The sequence below is a fragment of the Lycium barbarum genome, chromosome 6 (assembly GCF_019175385.1).
Source record: "Lycium barbarum isolate Lr01 chromosome 6, ASM1917538v2, whole genome shotgun sequence".
In the NCBI taxonomy this organism is placed as follows: domain Eukaryota; kingdom Viridiplantae; phylum Streptophyta; class Magnoliopsida; order Solanales; family Solanaceae; genus Lycium; species Lycium barbarum.
In genome coordinates this window covers 3,704,517-3,725,037 of record NC_083342.1, presented here as the reverse complement: position 1 = coordinate 3,725,037, position 20,521 = coordinate 3,704,517, and the positions used below count along the sequence as shown (strand labels likewise).

Genomic DNA, 20,521 nt, shown 5'->3' with positions numbered 1-20,521 from the left:
CATTATCCATATGACTTGAGAAGATTCTCGAGGTCTCTCCAATTTCACGTGCAATGTGGCGGAGCCAGGATTTTCATCTAGGGGGTTCAAAAATTCTAAAAGATAAATACACGAAGAAGTCAGGGGGGTCAACATCTACTATATATACATAATAAAATAATTTTAACTTTGAAAATACACTGTAATTTTTCGCCAAGGGGGTTCGGCGAACCCCCTGGAGCCAATGTGGCTCCGCCCCTGGCAATGGCAGCAACTTCTCCGTGTTTACTTCAATTACCGGTACGATCACCGATTTGAGTTTCCGTACTCGCGTAAGAATCATGCGCTTCCTTGCAGAAAAAGCAAGACAAACAAACTGAAATGGAGAGATTAATAAATACTAGATTATATGGCTAGGTAAATGTAATTTTGTATGCTATATTATACATTATTGAAATTTTTTCTTAATAAATATTTCGCCCTTATACTTGTCGTATATTGACTTGCCACACATATTAAGGAGCCGAAAATAGAATGAAAATATTACTATATCACCCTTAATTATTGTTAAGTAATGTAATGATTGAAATCAATAAAACATACTTTAAAAATGGCGCAGCCACTAAAATATCCTTGAAATTTCCAACTCAACTCAATAATTAAGGATAAGGATAAAATAGGTATGAAATATTAAATTATGTCTTGATTTTCTAAACAGGACAAGTAAAAATGGACAACTATCCTTAATATACATGACAAAGTAAAAAGTGGATAGACGGAGTATAACAGATTCTTAACTACATAATGGCAAAATTAACGCCCAGTTTACTTTTAGGCTTAATGCATATGCGGCCCCCTAAATTTGTCTCGTTTTTTCATTTTGGCACCTCAACTTAGTATTGTTTCTATTGAACTCTTAAACTCGTCTCAAGTATGTCTATCAAACCCCCTAAATCTGATTTTTATTAAAAGCAGAAGTTAAATTAGGGAAATGAAGGTGGAGTAATATTTTAGACATGTGGTAAGCTATTCTTTAGGTGATGGATGTGTCTGTTTCTGCTCTTTCACTGCTAGTTTAATAAAGAGCTATTCATTTTTTCTCCTCTCAATTGCTGCTAATCTTAGCTAAAAGTTGACATAATTAAATTAGAATATATATTAGAATGTTCTTACATTGAAGATGGAATACTATGTAAGTCGGATTATGTTTGATAGATAAACTTAAGAACAAGTTCAGCGGTTCAATAAGAATAACATTTAGTTGAGGTGTCAAAAAAAAAAAAAAAAAGAATAAGTTTAGGAGATCGCATATGCATTAAGCATTACTTTTATTTGTCACGTTTTACTCATCGAAAGTCAAAATTATACATGAATTATGAAAATTGTATACAGTAAAAAGAGTCAACGTTAAGGTCATTGGATATTATCAAGTGAGGTGGCAGCAATCTTAACCATAATTCTTCTTTCCCTTTCCCTCCCATTCACATGTTCTTCAAATCACAACCACCAACTTCATCGTCTTTTTTTTTTTTCTCTCACACACACAATTTCTCACCCACAAATATACATATAGACACACACTATTATATAACTCACACATTATCCATATGACTTGAGAAAATCTCCTAGAAGTTTCTCAAGATCTCTACAATGGCGACAACTTCTCCGCATTTACTTCAATTTCCGGTACGTTCACCGGAGCTTCAAGTTTTAATTTCCGGATACGCGCTTTTCCGGTCGCAATTGGAGTTTCCTTACTTGCGTAAGAATCACGCGCCGACACTGCGAGTTTTAAATGATCGGAGAGTGAGAATTGAGTGTGTTGCGAAATCAACTGAGCTGGAACCTGCGTTGGTTAAGGACGGTAACGATGATGATGATGATGATGAGGATGAGGATGTTGAGAAGTTGTCAAATGGCTCAGCTAGTTCCCTTGGAATACGGGAAATTGTTTATGAGGTCCTTAATAAACTTTATTTTCAATCATTCAATTCTTCTTACACAAAATTTTGTTGCAATTTTACTTCCTCTCCACTGCTCACTTTTACTTGTCACGTTTTGCTTCTCGAAAGTCGGGACGGCAGAGTTTTTACTTGATCCAGCAGGATGTATGTGATGTATATGCCATTCCGAAGTGCTCTATTAATCTACTAATAAGTCGTTTCATGAAAGTTCCGTCTATCGCTTTATTGTGAAAGACCAGATTGGCCCGTTCTGCTATAAGTACTGAGTAGGATTCGACAATGGGTGAACTTTGACTAACATTTTAAGATGTATCTTTTCGTCATTTTAATATGAATAATGAGAAGAATTGCATCTAACTCCATACGTTTCAATTTATGTGAACTCATTTGACTGGGCACAGATTATGACTTAAGCAATTGTGACAACTTCCTTTGGAGGAGTTTGCCATATGATTATGTAGACAAAAGGAGGGAACTAAGGCATGACGAATTCCTGAAAGCAAGAGATTTTGAGCTTTCAGCTGCTTAAATAGAGATTCATGTTTGCTTATGGTTGTGATTTATGTTTAATCTGAAAAACAAAATGAATTCTATAGGACCAGAGTAGGAATTCTAGAGACAGAAGAAATTTCTAGTCGACTTCGGATGTCTTTATTATAGCAGTTAAAACTATGTCAGTCAAAGATGAAAGAAGAGATGTCGAATGCAACAGGTTACTGATGGAAAGGAGTTTTAGTGAATTAATTTTTGACGTATGGGCTTTGGCTTCCGAATCTCATTCCTACTGTATTTGTGCTTAGTAAATGCCAAACCCACTACATTACTATGACTTGAGCATACAAGAGATGGTTGTCCCTTTGTTTTTGTGGGAACAGGGGTTGCTTATCTTTTAACTAATAAACCAATGTTCACTGAGGACAACTTATCGCATTTCAAGTTTAATATTCTTAATGAACTAAAAGATTAGGTTTCCAGACTGTCAAAAGTCGATCAAAGTACTGAATTTAGAGATATTGATGAAGCTACATCTGTAATGCTTGGGCATCTATGATGTGAGAGACACCTACCTCTTAATTTTAACTTCTTGATTACGTTAGATAGTGCAACAGATAGATCCTGACTTTGTTTTCTCCTTGTTCGTGCAAGTCTGTTATACCTTCATGACAAGAAGAAAAATTTCTGGAGAACTTCATGATGTTAGCTCACTATAAATTTAAGATGCATCTCTTCGCAATAGATGATCATAAATGTTGAGCTGTTCAATAATTTTGTTGGTTCATTTCTACTAACATTTGGAAAACTCCCATCCTCCTTCAAAGTCAATTAAAATGGCAAAGTTATTGCTAATACTTTGATTCTTTTCTTAAGGTAGTGGAGGTAAAGACATCTGGGACAGTAGCGAAAAGGAAAATAAACAGAAGGCACTTGCTGAAGTCAAGTGGTGAGTCCTTTCTCTTCTTCAATCTCTCCCGCGTTCCCTCTCTTACCTATAGATTTGAGATTATATGATGAAACTGACTATGCACTCACCAATAAGCTCCGTACTTGAGAGAAACTTTTGTGTTTTCTGAAAGTTTACCTGATAAAAGTCTCTACTTAGTATTTGATTCTACTATCATCTCACAGAGTAAATTCTCAAAGCATTTACTTCTATGTTTAACATTGATCATACTTGGGATCCTTCTATTCTTATTTTTTTAAGATAATATATCTCAGTTAGCTGATCTGAAATCCCTATATTAAAGCCTCTTTCTCATGTGCATTCGCTGGTTTCTTTATTTTGCTGAAAACAGGTTTACGTCCTCGAGATATCAGGAGTGTTGATCCATCATTGTGGTTGACAAATTCAATGCCTGCTTTGCTGGTATTCCAACAACTATGTATTTTTTCTTAAAATGTTCACTCTTATATGCTTGTTCGCACGTATACCTAGATCACCTTTGGAACATGGCTGAAGTAACGATCTTAATTTAACCATCTATTTCAGTATAAGAACTCTGCTACATGCAACTTATGAATGTTATTTTAAACTAACTCTTGGTATTTCCTAATTCATAAAAGAAGCTCATTAATTACGCGGCTACCCCCCAGGCGTTGTTTGTAATTTCTCTTGGTGAAAATTGATAAGCACTACATGGGAAGAATGTTACTTAATGATCTCGTATTTAGGACAAAGTTATGGCAATTGGCTCACAGCAGATAAGGCTCATCTTTGGAAGGCACTGATAGAAAAGAATATCTTTTTTCTTTTTCTTTTTTACTGATTCATCCTTGTTTGTTTTGCTACTGAAGAACATATTTTTCTTTATCCTTGTGCTTCTCTCTTTTTCTCTTTCATTATTTCTTTATGAATCTGAAAACGACATAGTTAGAAATTTTTATTGCTTATTACCACAACTGCTTAGAAGTAACTGTTTCAAACTCAGATTTCACAGAGATACTGTTGAAGATTAGCCAAGTTGTGCAGTCCTACCTGTGCTTTTAATTTAAGATATTTTCTACCATAATTTCTGCTAAAGTGTTATAGATTAGCTTCTTGCTCAACTTAAGCATCTAACTTACTCCACTGGCTGTTTTTCATGGACTTCATTTATAAATATTCTTCCAGGTCCGTGAGCATGCAATTCTATTGAATCTAGGTTCTTTACGGGCCATAGTAAATCAAGAACGAGTCCTTATATTTAATTATAACCGGTAATACTTCATACTTAGATATTCTAGAACTTTTTGGTCTGATATAGCAGAGATTGATTGTGAACTTAACAATTTAATTGATCTGCTTATAGTAACGGAGGAAAGGCTTTCATTGACTCGTTGTTACCACGGCTAAATCCTACAAACACAAATGGAGGGCCATCAATGCCATTCGTATTGGAGGTTAGTCAGTCCAACCAGCAGCTTTACATATTGAAAGAGTTGTAAATTATCTCCGCAATTTAATTTGCAATCTCTGCCTTAATAATAGTGTTACTACTTTGCAAAATGATTATCTTCTTAAGACCCAAATCATACTTCTTGACATTAATGCTACATCACATAGGAGACAGAAATTCGCTTGAAGGCCACAACTTCAGTTGAAATGCTATCAAAATGATCCCTAGGGAATTGCAGACGAAAATATTGTTAATATGCATCAATTCCTTAACGTTATCCGTGTTGTGCTTGATCCATTAAATCAAATGGAAAGAAGGTTTATGTTCTTCACTTGCTGATGTAGAAGAAACTTGATGTGATTCTTGATATCTAATTTGAATGACTTAAAGCATGATGGCTTAAATTTGGTTATTGGGCATCTCAAGAGGGTCGCCATTTTAGATTTAGTGCCATCAGATAAAGCAGAACATGAAGTACATTTTCCTAAAGTGCAGTTAGTGTTGGCTTAGCAGTATAGGTATCTAAAGTGGACGCCTATTCATGTTATGTGACTGAATTAGAAATACGAATCACAAGACATAGAACGAAATTCTGAATGGAACTGGAGTGTCAACTGTAATATATGGTTGAAGTTTCTAAAAGGACTTCTTTTCTGAAAATTTCAGGTGGTTGAAGCAGCACTGCATTCACGGATACAAAGATATGAACATAGGCTGTGGGATTTAGAACCACGTGTGAGTATGGAACATAGTGAGTACATAAGTACTGTTTGTTTTTCTTCTCTATTGTTTGAATTTTTCCAGTTTCCGCCTATACTTCTTCTACTGATCAGCTATATGTTGAAACCAAAATTCTTATCCTAGGCATGTTTCAACACCGTGAGTCCTCTCTGTAAGCATGTTATCTTGGTGAGGGAGGATGAAAATGGAAGGAATTTTATCACTTTCCTATAAATTTTCTATCCATCACTTCTGTTCTGACAAATCTGTTCTAACTAAAGTATTTTTTGAAAGTCATTTTAGAAGATTATCCTGAGCTTGTTATATGTGAAACAGCCCCAATTAATATCTCTCATCTTCCCTAGCTGCTAGAGTGTGTCCCCTTAGAATTAAGGTATCTCTCTTTCTGCCTTCTTGGTATAGTTAGTTTCAATTTTAGAAATACTTTGCCTCGCTTGGTGCAGGTTCAAGCACTGCTTGAGGTTTTGCCTAACCGATTAACTGGAGACATATTGGAGGAACTTCGTATCAGTAAACAGAAACTGGTAAGATTACAATTCAGTATATCTTATACAATTAGTCGTGATTCATTATATCACGACTTTCTTTCTGTTTCTTGTGACAGGTCGAATTGGGTTCGAGGGCAGGGGCTCTTAAGCAAATGCTACTTGATATTCTAGAGGATACTCATGAAATACGGCGCATCTGTTTAATTGGGAGAAATTGTGTGCTTAAGAAAGAAAATGATGAGATGGAGTGCTCCGTGCCCCAGGAAAAGGAGATTGCTGAAGGTGTGTTTATATTCCCATACTCACTCTGACTTGCATATGGAATACAACAGATACCAGATGATCAATTATGCTTCTAACACTTGCTTATTTTTCCTTCTATTTTGCAGAAGAAGAGGAAGAAATTGAAATGCTTTTGGAAAATTATCTTCAGAGGTTGTCTATTGGTGCAATTTCAGCCCCATTAGTGTAGATAGTGTACCTCATTAATTTTTGCATCCTTAATTTATGTATTTACTCTGCAATAACATAATCAAGCAACATGCACTAGTTGGGCTCTGGTTGGGCGTCAGTTTCAAATGAAGTTCTACAGAATAAGGAGTCAAATAACAAAAAAGTTAAAAGAACCCGGAATTTTACTGAGCACTAGTACAATGTATATCGAATCTTGAAAACTAAACAATATTTTTCTATCCTGAGCTTGTCTTGAATAACTTTTTTGGTGTATGGAAGGGCCTATTTCAAATTCGAGGTAAGGTTTTCCTATTTGGTCTATACTGCCTGACTCTTACAGTGAAATATCAGCAAGAAATTTTGTATGGTTCTTCCTCCGTCCCAATTCATATGACATTCTTTCTGTTTTGAAACGTACCAAATTGTTTGACATATTTTTTTGTAATACATTTTTAGAACTTTCATGAATTCACAATTCATTAAACTTCAAATTTTTAACCCTAATGTGATGTTTCTCTATCAGACTTACTTTTGAACTAAAGTAACAAAAAAAGCCAATCAAAACTTGTTAGGATTGGCTATGTGAAACCTCAACATACATTTTGTCCTATTTAGACCCTAGTCCCAATACTCAATATTTTTTTCTTTTAAAACAACTTATGAGTTTTAAAACACTGTAAGTTTTTCATTGTTTTTTTACTGTCTACACAAATCTCTGAGCAAACTAAAAAGGCTCTTACCAAAGGCCAAAACCAATGTAAGTGGTAAGTCTACCAAGACAACTTTTTTTTTTTGTTTCATCTGAATGGATCTTTGCTTTTATTGTGTCCTGTTCTTTGTTATAGTTTCCATAGGTCAGGAGGTTGTAGTTTTTTTTTTAGGACAACTTCTCTCAATGTGATTTTAGGTCTACATGTCTCATTTTCACACCTTCAATCATCATAATGTCGCACCTACAGACCTGTGCATTTGAAGGTCTGTGTAGGACATGACCAAACTATCCTCGGCAACCTCCTGATTTATCCTCTGCGTTTGCTACTTGTTTTTTTTGGTCGAGCGTGATCTCACTTATAATCTTGTCTCCATCTTGACATCCTCTTTTATATAGCCTTATCTTGTAGATATGTTGGGTGTTATTGCCCTACCACTCAACTCCGTATAACATTGTTGGTCTCACATTGTTCTATAGAATTTGCTTTTACTTGAAATTATATGACAGTTAGAGCATAGTTGTCCACCAATCAAAATATAAAAATTTAGAGGATTATAAAGCAAATTTTTATGATCATAAAGATTGAATCTCGAGCCATCCTTTCCTGTTTTGCCTGTACCAAATATTAGTCCTGCAAGTTACTGAATACATTTGACCTCATTAGTTCACCCAACTGCAGATGTGAATCTTGTCATGGTCAAGCAGAAAGGCTCCTTGATTCTGCAAAAGAAATGGAAGACTCAATTGCTGTAAATTTGAGGTTTGTACATGTCTTGTTACTTTTCCGCTAACTCTTTATCCTTGTGCTGGTTAACTGGGTGATGGAAAGTTGAAAAGCGAGAACTATGCATATGTGGTGTAAATTGGTCTAACTTGCTCTTGTTCACTTGAAAAACTCTTCTAATTAATTTTCACGGCCTAAACTTTTTTGAAACATATTTCATGCAACGTATTGAAGACACTTTATAAGCTGGTTTCATTTCAGCAGATAAATTTACCATAGGCCAAAAGTATTGATGGACTGCTAACGGATTCTGCTAGTGTTCTTGATCAGCGAGCCATTTGTTCAGTTGTGAGAACTAGAAATCAACTAAATGAACTAGAGCATTAAACTTCCATATACGACTAAACGAATGAGAATTTTTACGTAAATTTTAATGAGTGAAGATGTACTTAGTCTTGAAACCGCTTATCCCACTAAAAAATGAAAAATTATTTAAAGAACAAAGAAAGAGAAAAGCAGATGAAGCATGTAACCATAAATTCCTGTTGAACCGTTGATAACCTTTTCCTTTTTAGTGATAAGTTGTACATTGACTAAACAATATCTAAGAGACGTTCTTACTGCAGAAAACATGGTTCTTTAGCTAAAACTGCTAAGATTTCTATAAATAAATGCATATGAGAAATGAATGAAATATCTACTAAGATTGTCGCTGGTAATTGACTGATCAGGTAAAAGGTTTGCAACTGAAACAAGATTATCGATTTTTCAATTGGTTTATCTGCGTTTGATTTCATACTGTGTTTTGGCTTCTTTGTGGTCTACTGATACATAGTCGTGAAAAACATTATTAGTGAGCATGCTTGATTTCAATGTAAAAGGTTTTTTTGTCCTTTTCAGTTCTCGAAGGCTTGAGGTGAGCAGATTCGAATTGATTCTACAGGTTGGGACATTTTGTGTTGCCGTTGGTGCCCTGGTAGCAGGTATCTAGTCCAACTAAACTGGAAAACAAGTATAATAATTTTAGCTTAAACATGTCCAGTATTTTCTTCACTGATGTATTTCATGAGAATCAGCTGTTTCCCCTCAGTTTGTCTGCTAAGAAGTTTTCTGTGATGTATATGTATCCAACTTAGGTATATGTAGTACTAGTAGAGTTCACAGGGCTTAAGTGGGACAGGTTTGTTACATTTTCGCGAATTACTTCAGCCAACTGCTCACCCGGGATTATTAATTCATCTTGTTTTACATGGAGTGGATATAGCCTGAGTATTGATTCGCTTAGAGTTAAATTTTTTTGACTGATAGGTTCTGTAAATATATGGCTCTCCAACACTTCTTAGTTTCAGTTGCGTGTCGCTCTTGGTGTGTGTACAGCGGGGTGGGGGTTATTAGCTCATACATGTGTCTTACTGTTAAAAGAATGGATTGCAATTGGATTAGAAGTAGAAAAGATAGTTTTCTTCTTCTATTCTAGTGCTTTAAATTATTCATGTATTAAAAAATAATATTCATATATAGCAAATTGATATGCGTGTATACTATTAAGCTCATGTTTATAACACACTTGCATTGGCTTTTGTACAGGTATATTTGGCATGAACTTAAAATCCTATCTAGAGGAACATGTGGTATGTTTTTTAGATCTCAAGAACTCGTTACCAATCTCCTCATCTTGTGCAATTTTTCCAATTTTCTGTCTTCTCATAATATATTTTTTCTGATAAATGCAGTTTGCGTTCTGGCTTACAACATCAGGAATTATCGTTGGTGCTGTTATGGCCTTTTATCTCATGTACTGGTATCTGAGAACAAGGAAAATTCTGTAAGCAGCTACTTTTTCAGCAATCAGGTATAGCCCCTCCTCACTCGTAATTAGTACTACTGACTTACCTCCTTGCAGTTCACATGAAACAATGATTTTCTTGGACTCTAGGTACCTGTAGGTGGTAATATGGATAAAGGGTGATGAGCTAATTGGCTAGAACTTAAGATGTTCTAGTAGAGTTAGGAATGTGCAATAAAACAGTGACAAGTAGGCCTGCCATTGGGCATAACTTACATGTGAAAAGACTATCTCCAGTTATAGGCTTATAGCAAACCTAGTTAAACACGACTGGTAGCTTACTGCCACCTATGCGGCTGACTCTTAAGGGTGTTTTGGTATGAAGGAAAAAAAAATTCTAAAAAATCAGTGATTCTCTTACTTCTGAAAAATAAGTAATTTTCCTAAAATTTCCAACATGCCAGATACACACCAAGTCGAAGTACATCTATTTGACTATTTCACATCATGAGTTTGGAATTGTCTACTTTATTCGCAGGTGATGCAAAACTTGACCAAGATTCAGCTTGCAACCGCAGTAGGTGCCCCAGAGTTGCTGAATACTAGTAGCATAGTCGGCACCATGACTGATATGTTGGATCATTGCACATTAGTAAGGTGCAACATCAGCAAAATATGATATGCAGTTTGTCCCAAATCAAAATCCATAGGATTTGAGAGAGGTGACAATGCTAAATCTTCTGCAAGTTTATATACCATGGGTGCCCATTAGGAATAGCCATCACTCTCTATACCAGATTTTTATGTAGTGTAATATCTCCCAAAATAAGTTAGTGCAACATTTTAACATAAAAAGTGGGGTTGATTGTACTCTTGTAAACACAATATAGGACAGTGTTGAGTCAGCTAAGTAGAAGAGTAGCCTTTGAGAGAGTTCTCATGTCCAAGATAAAATTATCTGAAATATCATACCTTCATTCATAGTCGTGTGGACAACAGATTGTGAACTTAAACAATGCCATTTATGTATTGATATCTGAACCCCTTTTGGGTTCAAATTTTCCTCTGTTGGGTTAGCGGTTTGTAATTATTGTCTTGTTCTCTCGTGCAGATTTATATCATCGCAAAGTATCCCAGGCCAAAAAATGGCCCTGATTTCACATGGTAAACAATGTCTCCCGAAATACTATCTTGCATATTCTTGCAGGGCACTAATTAGTGAAAAAGGGAAAATAAGCAGCGATAGAATGTAATAGGTAAACTTAATCAGCAGGGTAATCGCGGATCAAGTACTTTAATCTCACAACTCTTAATTGAACAAAAATCACGGAACAAAAACTTTTAGTCTCACAACTACTAATTGAACAATAATCGCGGAACAAGAACTTTGATCTCACAACTCTTAATTGAACAAGGCCCCTAATTACCTTTTTCGTGTGATAAGACCCTTCACTTTCGGTTAATCTTTAATGGTAAATAAACATGTTAATGTAACGACCAGCTCAAGGCAGCAAAGAGTTGAAACAAGGATTCTATCAAAATAATACTCAGGAAAATGTCTGTGAAAGCCTTCAACCATAAAATTCAGCTTCCCTCATTAAAATTAAATCCAAACTGCTGCTACTGCACACTTTCTATAACGAAATACAGGCAATCAAAGATTCAAGACTAGCTTTGTCAAGAAGGCAAAAGAAAGGACAGGCTATTCAACTCCCGCAAAGAATACTGTGATACATTACTCAATAATACATCGTACGCAAAATCTAAAAATGCTTCAACAACGATACATTAGTGATCATCTTGAAAGAATGAAGAGGCAAATGAAATAGGTATGAAGGGAACCATCCACTTGCAAACTTTCATAAGGGGCAAAAAATGGTTAAATCAAGATGGAAAAAAAGGACCACAACCTGAATCAGTCAACTCTGCTTCGCTGGATTTACGGATTGAGAAACTTTGACAGGCTTTGTGGTTCCATCAATCACAATATTGCCTACTCCTACTTCCATTGCCTCCCTCTCATCCTTCTCCCTCTTCTTCTCCGAGCCACCGTTTTCAGTTGCTTCGGATATAGAATTAGTTGTAGAAGGAGCAAGATCCCGAGGGCCTCCAGTGATCCACGGATGACTGAGACATTGAGCTGCAGTAGGTCTTTTCTCAGGCACAAAATCAAGTATTTGAACAAGGAAGTCTGCCATCTCATTAGCATCTTGTTCACTGAACTCATACTTTTCCCTAAGCACTTTACTCATAGGCCAGAACCGCAATCGTCTGATATGCCTCAAATCTCCATATCGGTTGAAGAATTCCCGCGAATAGCGCCCACCTAAGGCAATCTGCACGCAAACTTAAGATCAGCTCTCCTACTTGAGCTATTTTACATTAAACCACTTCTTTAGCTATTCACTTGTTGAACCAGTGTTCAACTCACCTTGCGTGGCATCATTCCAAGAAGCTCCATCATGAGGGCCAAGTGATCCTGTGCAGAAATGAGAAGCAATAAAATCATTGAACCGAACCAGCAATCAATAGCAGTAAACTACAGAATTATTTATATATCTGTACGAACAAAACCTGGAAAAAACTAATCCAACAAAAGAAAGACAAACTGTGGCATCAAAAGCTCAAAAACACGAACCGGTCTTCCACTAACTTTTGTATAATCATGTGAATATCAATAACAAGACTCAATGCCATGATAGTAGCGTGCAACTGAGGGCATTTTATCCAAAACAGATAAATAACTAGTTCGAGTCAGTTGTCATACTGTATATGTTGTCTTTTAGAAAAGTAAACTGTGATTCACCAAGAAAGTGACTGCTTCACCATCCACAAGCTCAACTAAATAATTAATTAAAAGATCACAGAAGGTGAAACTAATGGCTGGTACTTGAAATAATCTATTCAGGCAAGCCTAGGAAATATGATAGTCAATAATATACAGTAATGGCATCTTAGGAAGCATAGGAAGAACATATTTCAGAGAGATTGACACAATTTGCATATCACACATTAAAGTAATGCGTTAAAGCCAAAAACGCATTCTGTCATATTCCATTTTAGGTTTCACATTCCGAAATTCTTACTGTACAACAAGTTGATAACTGAGTCCCCAGAGAAAGATCCTTTTACACTATCTACTGAAATAATATTTGCTGGAGTTAACGACAATTAGCAGGGGGGAGGGGGAGGGGTGCAAAAGAGAAGGTAAAGGTTATTTAGAGCCTGTTTGGATGGGCTTAAAAAATGCTGCTTATAAGCTAAAAACAGCTTATAAGTCAAAAAAAAAAAAAAAGTTGGTGTAGTCCAACTTATTTTTTTTTTGGCTTATAAGCTGTTTTCAGCTTATAAGCTGCTTTAGATAAGCTAAGCCAAATGGGTCAAATTATTTTTTTGGGCTTATTTTAGCACAAAATGGCTTATAAGCTAGCCAGCCAAACACTCAAAAAAGCTGAAAACAGCTTATAAGCAACTTATAAGCCAATCCAAACGGGCTCTTCAGGACATTTACACCTTTTTGGTTAAAAAGAAAATTAAGTAAAGATGGAGGAGCATGTAGCCTCCCAAGATTAGTGTCATAGAAATGTTGATGTTAAAACAGATGTGCCATCTACAAGATTAGATACAAGGTACCAGTAAGCAGTACCTATATTGTTCGGACTCTTCAAAAATGTTGACGGGTGCGTGTCGGATCCTCCAGAAGTAGTGCATTTTTGGAGGATCTGACACGGGTGCGGCAACATTTTTGGAGAGTCCGACCAACTTAGGTAAGCGCACACAAAGAATAAAACAAGGGAAATCACATAAGATAGTTTCGCCATTGTCCAACGTATACCTCCAAATGCACCAACTCGAAGGTGCGACACTATGGCAATTGAAGGAGCTACAAATAGATGAGATAACTTAGAATCACACAGAGGAAAATAGTCGTAAAAGATCCATAGTTTCTTTTTAGCAGCGCAAAAGTCCATAGTTTTTAGGAATCAATTAGAACATAGCTAAGAATAGAGCAGGATGTAAAAAAAGGATCCATATAGGCAATTGCCAACTAGTTGGATATAATTTTGTTGTTATTATTACTTTAGGTCTGGGTAGGGATAAGTTTGAGAGATAGAGAAGCCCTTAGTTGACACAAAAGACATACATTCTTTTCTTTTCCTTTTTTTTTTTTTTTGTGTGTGTGTTGTTGCGGTTTTTTGTTTTTTTTTTTTTTGGGGGGGGGGGGGGGGGGGGGGGGAGGGGGGGATTGGAGGGGTAAAGGCTTTAAAAGACAAACTATTTACAAATAAAGCAACAACCTAAAAAAAATTACAATGCTGACCCAACTGGTTTGTGATTGAGACTTAATGGACTGATTCAGTATTGTCAAAGGTGAAAAGCGCAAAAGGCACAAATGTCTTTTACGCTTTAAGTGCAACCATAATTAAAACACAAGCTAAAATAGACAAAATATGCTTACATGCAAAAACAAGAATTATATGGCTAGATGAACTGACTAATTGCAATTAAGTAAATTATATGAAGTAAAACTACATCAATCATATTAAAATACCACATTAAATTTCTGATCATATGCAAAACTGCAACTAAGTTTCAAATTCAAATCAAATATCGAGTTTTCTTTTGTGAATTTCTAATTTCATATTCCTAATCACCAATATTTACACCCATAAAGTTCACTTGCCAATTAATATATTGATTTTCCAATCTATATGTGTTGTTTACTACAGCTTTTGTCAAGACGACCTTGTAAAATAATCTAATTTTAAACATAGTAAGCTGCCATGATTTTTTTTTTTTTTTGGAATCTACACCTCATCTCCTTAACAGTTGCACAACACGATTCCCCCAAGCCACTGAAGAGCCAAGCCTACGTTGAACCTAGCTTTAAGGCTTACATGCGCTTCCAGTTTACCTTGATAGTAATGGATTGAATAGTTGATTTATGGTAACACCCCACAAGTTGGCAGATAGAAGGAAGCAATTTCTCTTACTTCCCTTTGATAAATATGGGATAATGGAAGGAGGGTGGACAGAAATGTCGCTATGCCTTTTGGGTGTTTGTGAAGAAATATAATGATGGACGGGATGATTTTAGCATAAATATCTCATTCAAGGTCGGAAATGGGAGGTGAGTTAAGTTTTGGGAACAACTTATTGAAAGATGATTTTCAGAATTTCTTTAGAAAATCATACAAGGGAGACTTGATGATCTAGCAAATTTAGGGAAACACAAGGTGGAGAGAACTTTTGGGATCTAAGATTTAGAAAGAATTTCCACAATTAAGAGGTTACTGAGTTCCAAAGATTGTTGGCCTTTCTACATAGGCAAGTCACTCTGGTTTGATAGCCCCTACGCTTTGTGGCGGGGCTTGGGGAATAATGGAGTTTTCTCTGTTAAATCTTTTTGTGAGAAACTTCTAGTTAGGGATGAGGATGTGTTTCCATGTGATGCATGGATATGCAGGTGCCGAGGGGGTGTGTTTTTTCTAGGGGCTAGCTACTAGAGGGGTGATCTTGATGGCGGAAAATCTTAGGAAGTGGATGGTTGTCTGCATCAGCTGGTATTACATGTGCAAGGAGGCTGGCGAGGACGTGCTTCTTCTACACGTGTTTTTACCATGAGGCTATGGTGGGACATGTTTTGGTGGTTTGGGATTTCTTGGGTTATGCCAAAAACTGTGAAGGAATCGTTTTGTTGGAGAGGAGTAGGAGACGAGGAGGAGACATAGGGCATGGAACGTGGTTCCTCTAGAGTTGATGTGGGTTATTTGGAGAGAGGTAAATATGAGAGCTTTTGAGGGGGTATAGTCGAGTTTTACACAATTGATATTGAGTAGCCTCCGATCACTTATTTTCTTTTGGTGCACCCAACAGTTCCTTGTTGTATAGAAGAATGGGTGAATTTTGTAGAGAATCATGTCTTTTTATAGATTCTTTACCTTAGGTATACCCGTTGTATACAACTAGTTTTTTGGCCGTGTTTATGAATGAAATACATTTACCTTATTGTACCGGTCATCATCATGGATAAATACCCTCCCTTCACCATAGCCGAAGTTATATCTCATTCAAGAGCCATTGTTTTTACTTTTTTAGTCACCTTGTTAGAATGAGCACCCAAAATAGGTATGACCTGTACACACCAAGTCTACTGTCTACGAAAACCAAAAACATAACAGAACATATATCTTGTCAATACAATTCCTTTCCTTGAACTTAATTCACTAATTAAGACAATAATGGAAGTAAATAATAGCCAAACTCCTAAATAAATATCTGCACATGCTTGCATCTAAATGGTTAAGATATTGAATATAGAGTTGATATACCTCGTCCCTGTCATAGTTATCACCACTGTCAGGATCGAAAAGAACATCACCAGTGGCAAGCTCAAAGCAAATGCAAGCAAAGGACCAAAGATCAGCTGAAGTAGAATATTTAGAGCCTAGGATAACCTCAGGACATCTATACTGTCTTGTCTGGATATCACTTGTAAATTGCTTATACGTCCAGCATGCATTACCAAAGTCGACTAATTTGCACTTAAGGTCCACATCAGCCAATAGTTTCTGCCTCATGGTTCGGCTGCCTCTTTTAGGTCTTTGATTTCTCTGCTGTCCATCTCTTGCTTCATCCATCGTTGAGCCACCTTCACTTGTTTTGGTATTAGTCTTTCCTTCAACTGAGTCTTTATTAGGTTTCTCATCAGGGTTAGACTTTTCGGGACTACTGGCTTCATTATCTTGTTCCGTTTCTTCAGAAGCTTCCTTGCCCGTACATCTTTGAGCTGCTCGCTTAGCCTTTTTCCGTATTTTCTTTTTCTGGTTCTTAGTCAGGTCGCCATTTGAACTCTTTATTTCATTGGAAGCCCCGGATTCAGAGAGAATTTTACTTTTACTAGAAGGGAGAATGAGGGGAGCGCCTGACTTTGTCGGATCTTTACTTTGATCAATCATTGATAATAGCAAAATATTTTCCGGCTTCAAGTCCGTGTGAATAATAGAAAGCTGACGATGTAAATAATCCAAACCCACTAAAATATGGAAGCAAATTTCTTTAACCTTATGAATCGCTAGCCCTCGATAGTCTGAGTACTTAATTACAGTCAAAAGATTATCTCCCAAGTATTCGAATACCATACAAACATGCTGTCCATTCGGCCCGGAATGCTTAAAATGATCCAATAGCTTCACGACACACTTCTTATCATCTGAATCTCCCTCTGCAATCTGCTTTAATATAGTAATCTCATCCATAGCCGCTTCTGTATAATGCTGAGCACTCTTTTGAACTTTTAGAGCAACATATCTCTACTCCTCAGAAAAATACCCAAGAATTAGCTAAAAACGCATTTCAAAGCAAATTTGCAAAATCGCAGAGAAGAACTCATAAGCACCATAAACACAAATGCACGGATGTGGAAGTTGCTATAATAAACCATAAATTGCTAAACCGAACGAATAATACTAGTAAACAATTGCAGCATCACAACTGTGTCAAAAATGAGAGCAGATAACAAATACTATATCGAAGTATCTCCTCTCTCTCACACGCACAGACACAGAAAAACTTAAACAGCACATACTTCAAGTCCACAGATGCAAAAGTTGTTATAGTAAACAATAAGTTGCTAATAAAACGAACACATAATAGAACAACTGCAGCATAATAAGTATATTGAAAATGCGAATAGATAACAAGTACTATACTGAAGTATCTCCTCTCTCTCACACACGCATAAAGAGAAAAACTCAAACACCACATACACAAGTCCTTAGATGCAAAAATTGTTATAGTAACAAATAAGTTGCTAAATAAGACGAACAAAACACTACAACAATTGCAGCATAATAAGTACATCGAAAATGCAAAGAAATAACAAGTACTGTATCGAAGTATCTTCTCTCTCTCTCACACACGCATACAGAGAAAACTCAAACACCACATACTCAAGTTCATAGATGCAAAAATAGCTATATTAAACAATAACTTGCTAAATAAAATGAACAAATACTAGAACAATTGCAGCACAATAAGTATATCAAAAATACAACATCAACAACATACCCAGTGTAATCCCACAAGTGGGGTCTGGGAAGGGCAGTAAGATGTACGCAGATCTTACCCCTACCTTTTTGGGTAGAGAGGTTGTTTCCGATAGACCTCGGCTCAAAATAACAATAGAGCATCAAAATGGTAAGATACAAAAAAAATGCAACAACAAATAGTAATACACACTGAAGAATAAGAAACTACGCGATGACTAAATAATACTACTAAAACTGCTACACTACACGATAACTAAATAATACTAATAGAAAGGAGGAGACGAGAGGAGTAGGCTAGCCCCCATCCTCTCCCACACAAAGTACAATAACACTCAGCTACCTACTAACCTTCTACCCCTAATCCGCAACCTTCATACCTTCATATCTAAGGTCATGTCCTCAATCATCTCAATCCTCGACCTCCACACCTTCATATCTAAGGTCACGTCCCAAATCAGCTCAATCCTCGACCTCCATACCTTCATATCTAAGTTCATGTCCTCAGCCAGCTTAATCCTCGACCTCCCTACCTTTCTATCTAAGGTCACGTCCTCAATCAGCTTAATTCTCGACCTCCATACCTATACCTTCATATCTAAGATCATATCCCCATTCAACTTAATCCTCGACCTCCATACCTTCGTAGGTCAAGTCCTCAATCAGCTTAATCCTCGACCTCCATACCCTCATATCTAAAGCCATGTCCTCAATCAGCTTAATCCTCGACGTCCATACCCTCATATCTAAAGTCATGTTCTCACTCAGCTCAATCCAACCTCCATACCTTCATACCTAAGCTCATGTCCTCAATCAGCTTAATCCTCGACCTCCAAACATTCATATCTAAGGTCATGTCCTCAATCAGCTTAATCCTCGACCTCCATACCCTCATATCTAAGGTCATATCCTCAATCAACCTAATACTCGACCTCCATAACTTTCTATCTAAGGTCATGTCCTCAGTCAGCTTTAGCTGTATCATGTCCTGTCTAATCACCTCCCCCAATAAAACGAACAAAAACACTACAACAATTGCATAATAATAAATACTACCGATAAGTTGCATAAATACTCACAGATTTTTGTGTATCCCAAGCAAGCCAAACAGTAGAAAAATGTCCCCAACCAAGTTTACTTTGTACTACATATCTTCCATGTTTAAATGTATCACCAATTCGAACGGCGTGATAACCTCCACGTCTATAATCTTCAGTACCTTCATCTTCTGATGTGTAATCACTCGTTTCACTACTCTCATCACAACCGTTCCTTTCATCTTCTTCCTCCATCGGGTAGATCCAACGGCTACCGTTACTCCGACGAGCGATAACGGAGAAGTGAAAACCCTAAGTGTACTAAAAGAAGAAGAAGATTCTGGAGAAGAGAGGGAAGAAATGAGAGATTTTTTTAATTTTATTTTTAATTTAATTTAGGAGGTGTTTGGTTGTACGAATCAAAAGAATTGATTATAATTTGTAGAGGAAAGAAATTAAATATTTTTCACTTTACCTGAAACTTCTGAAAATGGAGTTGGAACGAGAGTTGTGTTTGGTTATAGTTTTTGCAAAGGATATTTAGTTATTTTGAATGTACAAAAAGCAAAAAAAGTGAAAATAAAATTTTAAATGTTTTTCAAATTTCAAACATAACTTTAAGCATTATGTGAAATTTTTATAGCTAGATGTTGATTTTTAAATAAAGTGAAAAAAAATTAGAAAAAAGTGAGTAATCCTCAGGGCCAAACGGGTTAATTAAGTTGGAGTTGAACATGAAGTTGTGTTTGATTATAATTTTTTAAAAGAATATTTACTTGTTTGAAATTACTAAAAATGAAAAAAGTAACAAAGTGAAAAATAGAATTTTAGGTGTTTTGTAAATTTACAAAAACTTGTGCTTGTGTTTGAAATTTTTATGGTGTAACTCTGATTTATATAAATAAAGTAAAAAAATTACCGAAAAAGTAGGTGGAATGTCCAAGCAAAAGAATATTCATATATAAAGGTCAATAACGTAGGTGGAAATTATTGAAAATGAGAGTTCAAATTCTAATTAAAAACAACAATATCCAATCCCAGTATAATCTTCAAGTGGGGGTGTGAGAAGGATAGGATGTACGCAAATCTTACCTTAACTTTGTAGTTGTAGGGTAGAGAGGCTAAGTCTGATAGACCCTCAGTTCAAAAGAAAAAAAAGAATTTGAAGCAGAGATGCAAGAAAATAAGACGGCAAAATAACAGAATATAAAGCAAAATGAAGCAACAAATATTAATAAATTCTGAAGAAAAAATATAGTTAGATGTTTTTTTTCATCTGTCTAAATTTTGGTGGACAGAATTACTAGATACTCTGCTCATAGAAGATAACGGGTATTTGGTAGAATAGCGGAGTGGTACACAAGTTGGTCTGCATACCATGATTCTAAAATAAACTGAAGAAATAGTCTGAAAACATATTCCACTTTTTTGTTTTGGAAAACATGAAACATTACTTATACTCATAAGTTTTAAACTATCAAGAATACCCAACCATACAAAACATACATACTTGCTAATCTCAAATTATGTAGAACATGATATTTTTATACCAATTGCTAATAACACACTTACTAGCTACTACAATTCAAATTACAATATAAAGATCCATCCGTGCAAGAAAAAAAACAGCGCTAGTAACTAGCTATTCTTTAATATACTTTTTCCCACATTGTATGAACAATCTTCACTTTATAAAAGAGACTGTTTTAATTGTGG

General features: G+C 36.0%; 2 protein-coding genes across 2 annotated transcripts; one reads left to right on the top strand and one right to left on the bottom strand.

Moving 5' to 3' along the window:
* The first annotated feature begins 1,478 nt into the window (after window positions 1–1,478).
* On the top strand, window positions 1,479–10,786 carry LOC132600508 (magnesium transporter MRS2-11, chloroplastic). The gene is made up of 14 exons (XM_060313723.1): window positions 1,479–1,938; window positions 3,312–3,384; window positions 3,737–3,807; window positions 4,552–4,637; window positions 4,730–4,820; window positions 5,483–5,551; window positions 6,001–6,081; window positions 6,162–6,327; window positions 6,435–6,480; window positions 7,890–7,970; window positions 8,835–8,917; window positions 9,522–9,565; window positions 9,668–9,786; window positions 10,259–10,786. Exons 1-13 carry the CDS (start codon window positions 1,630–1,632, stop codon window positions 9,761–9,763), a joined length of 1,296 nt encoding a protein of 431 aa, XP_060169706.1. The 5' UTR covers window positions 1,479–1,629; the 3' UTR covers window positions 9,764–9,786; window positions 10,259–10,786.
* LOC132600507 (uncharacterized) lies at window positions 10,519–19,221 on the bottom strand. Its single transcript, XM_060313721.1, has 5 exons — window positions 18,848–19,221; window positions 16,053–17,033; window positions 12,152–12,199; window positions 11,631–12,056; window positions 10,519–11,184 (listed from the first exon to the last, which is right to left on the bottom strand). The coding sequence occupies exons 1-4, from the start codon at window positions 19,058–19,060 to the stop codon at window positions 11,640–11,642; spliced, it is 1,659 nt and encodes a 552-aa protein (XP_060169704.1). The 5' UTR covers window positions 19,061–19,221; the 3' UTR covers window positions 10,519–11,184; window positions 11,631–11,639.
* Window positions 19,222–20,521: the final 1,300 nt, after the last annotated feature.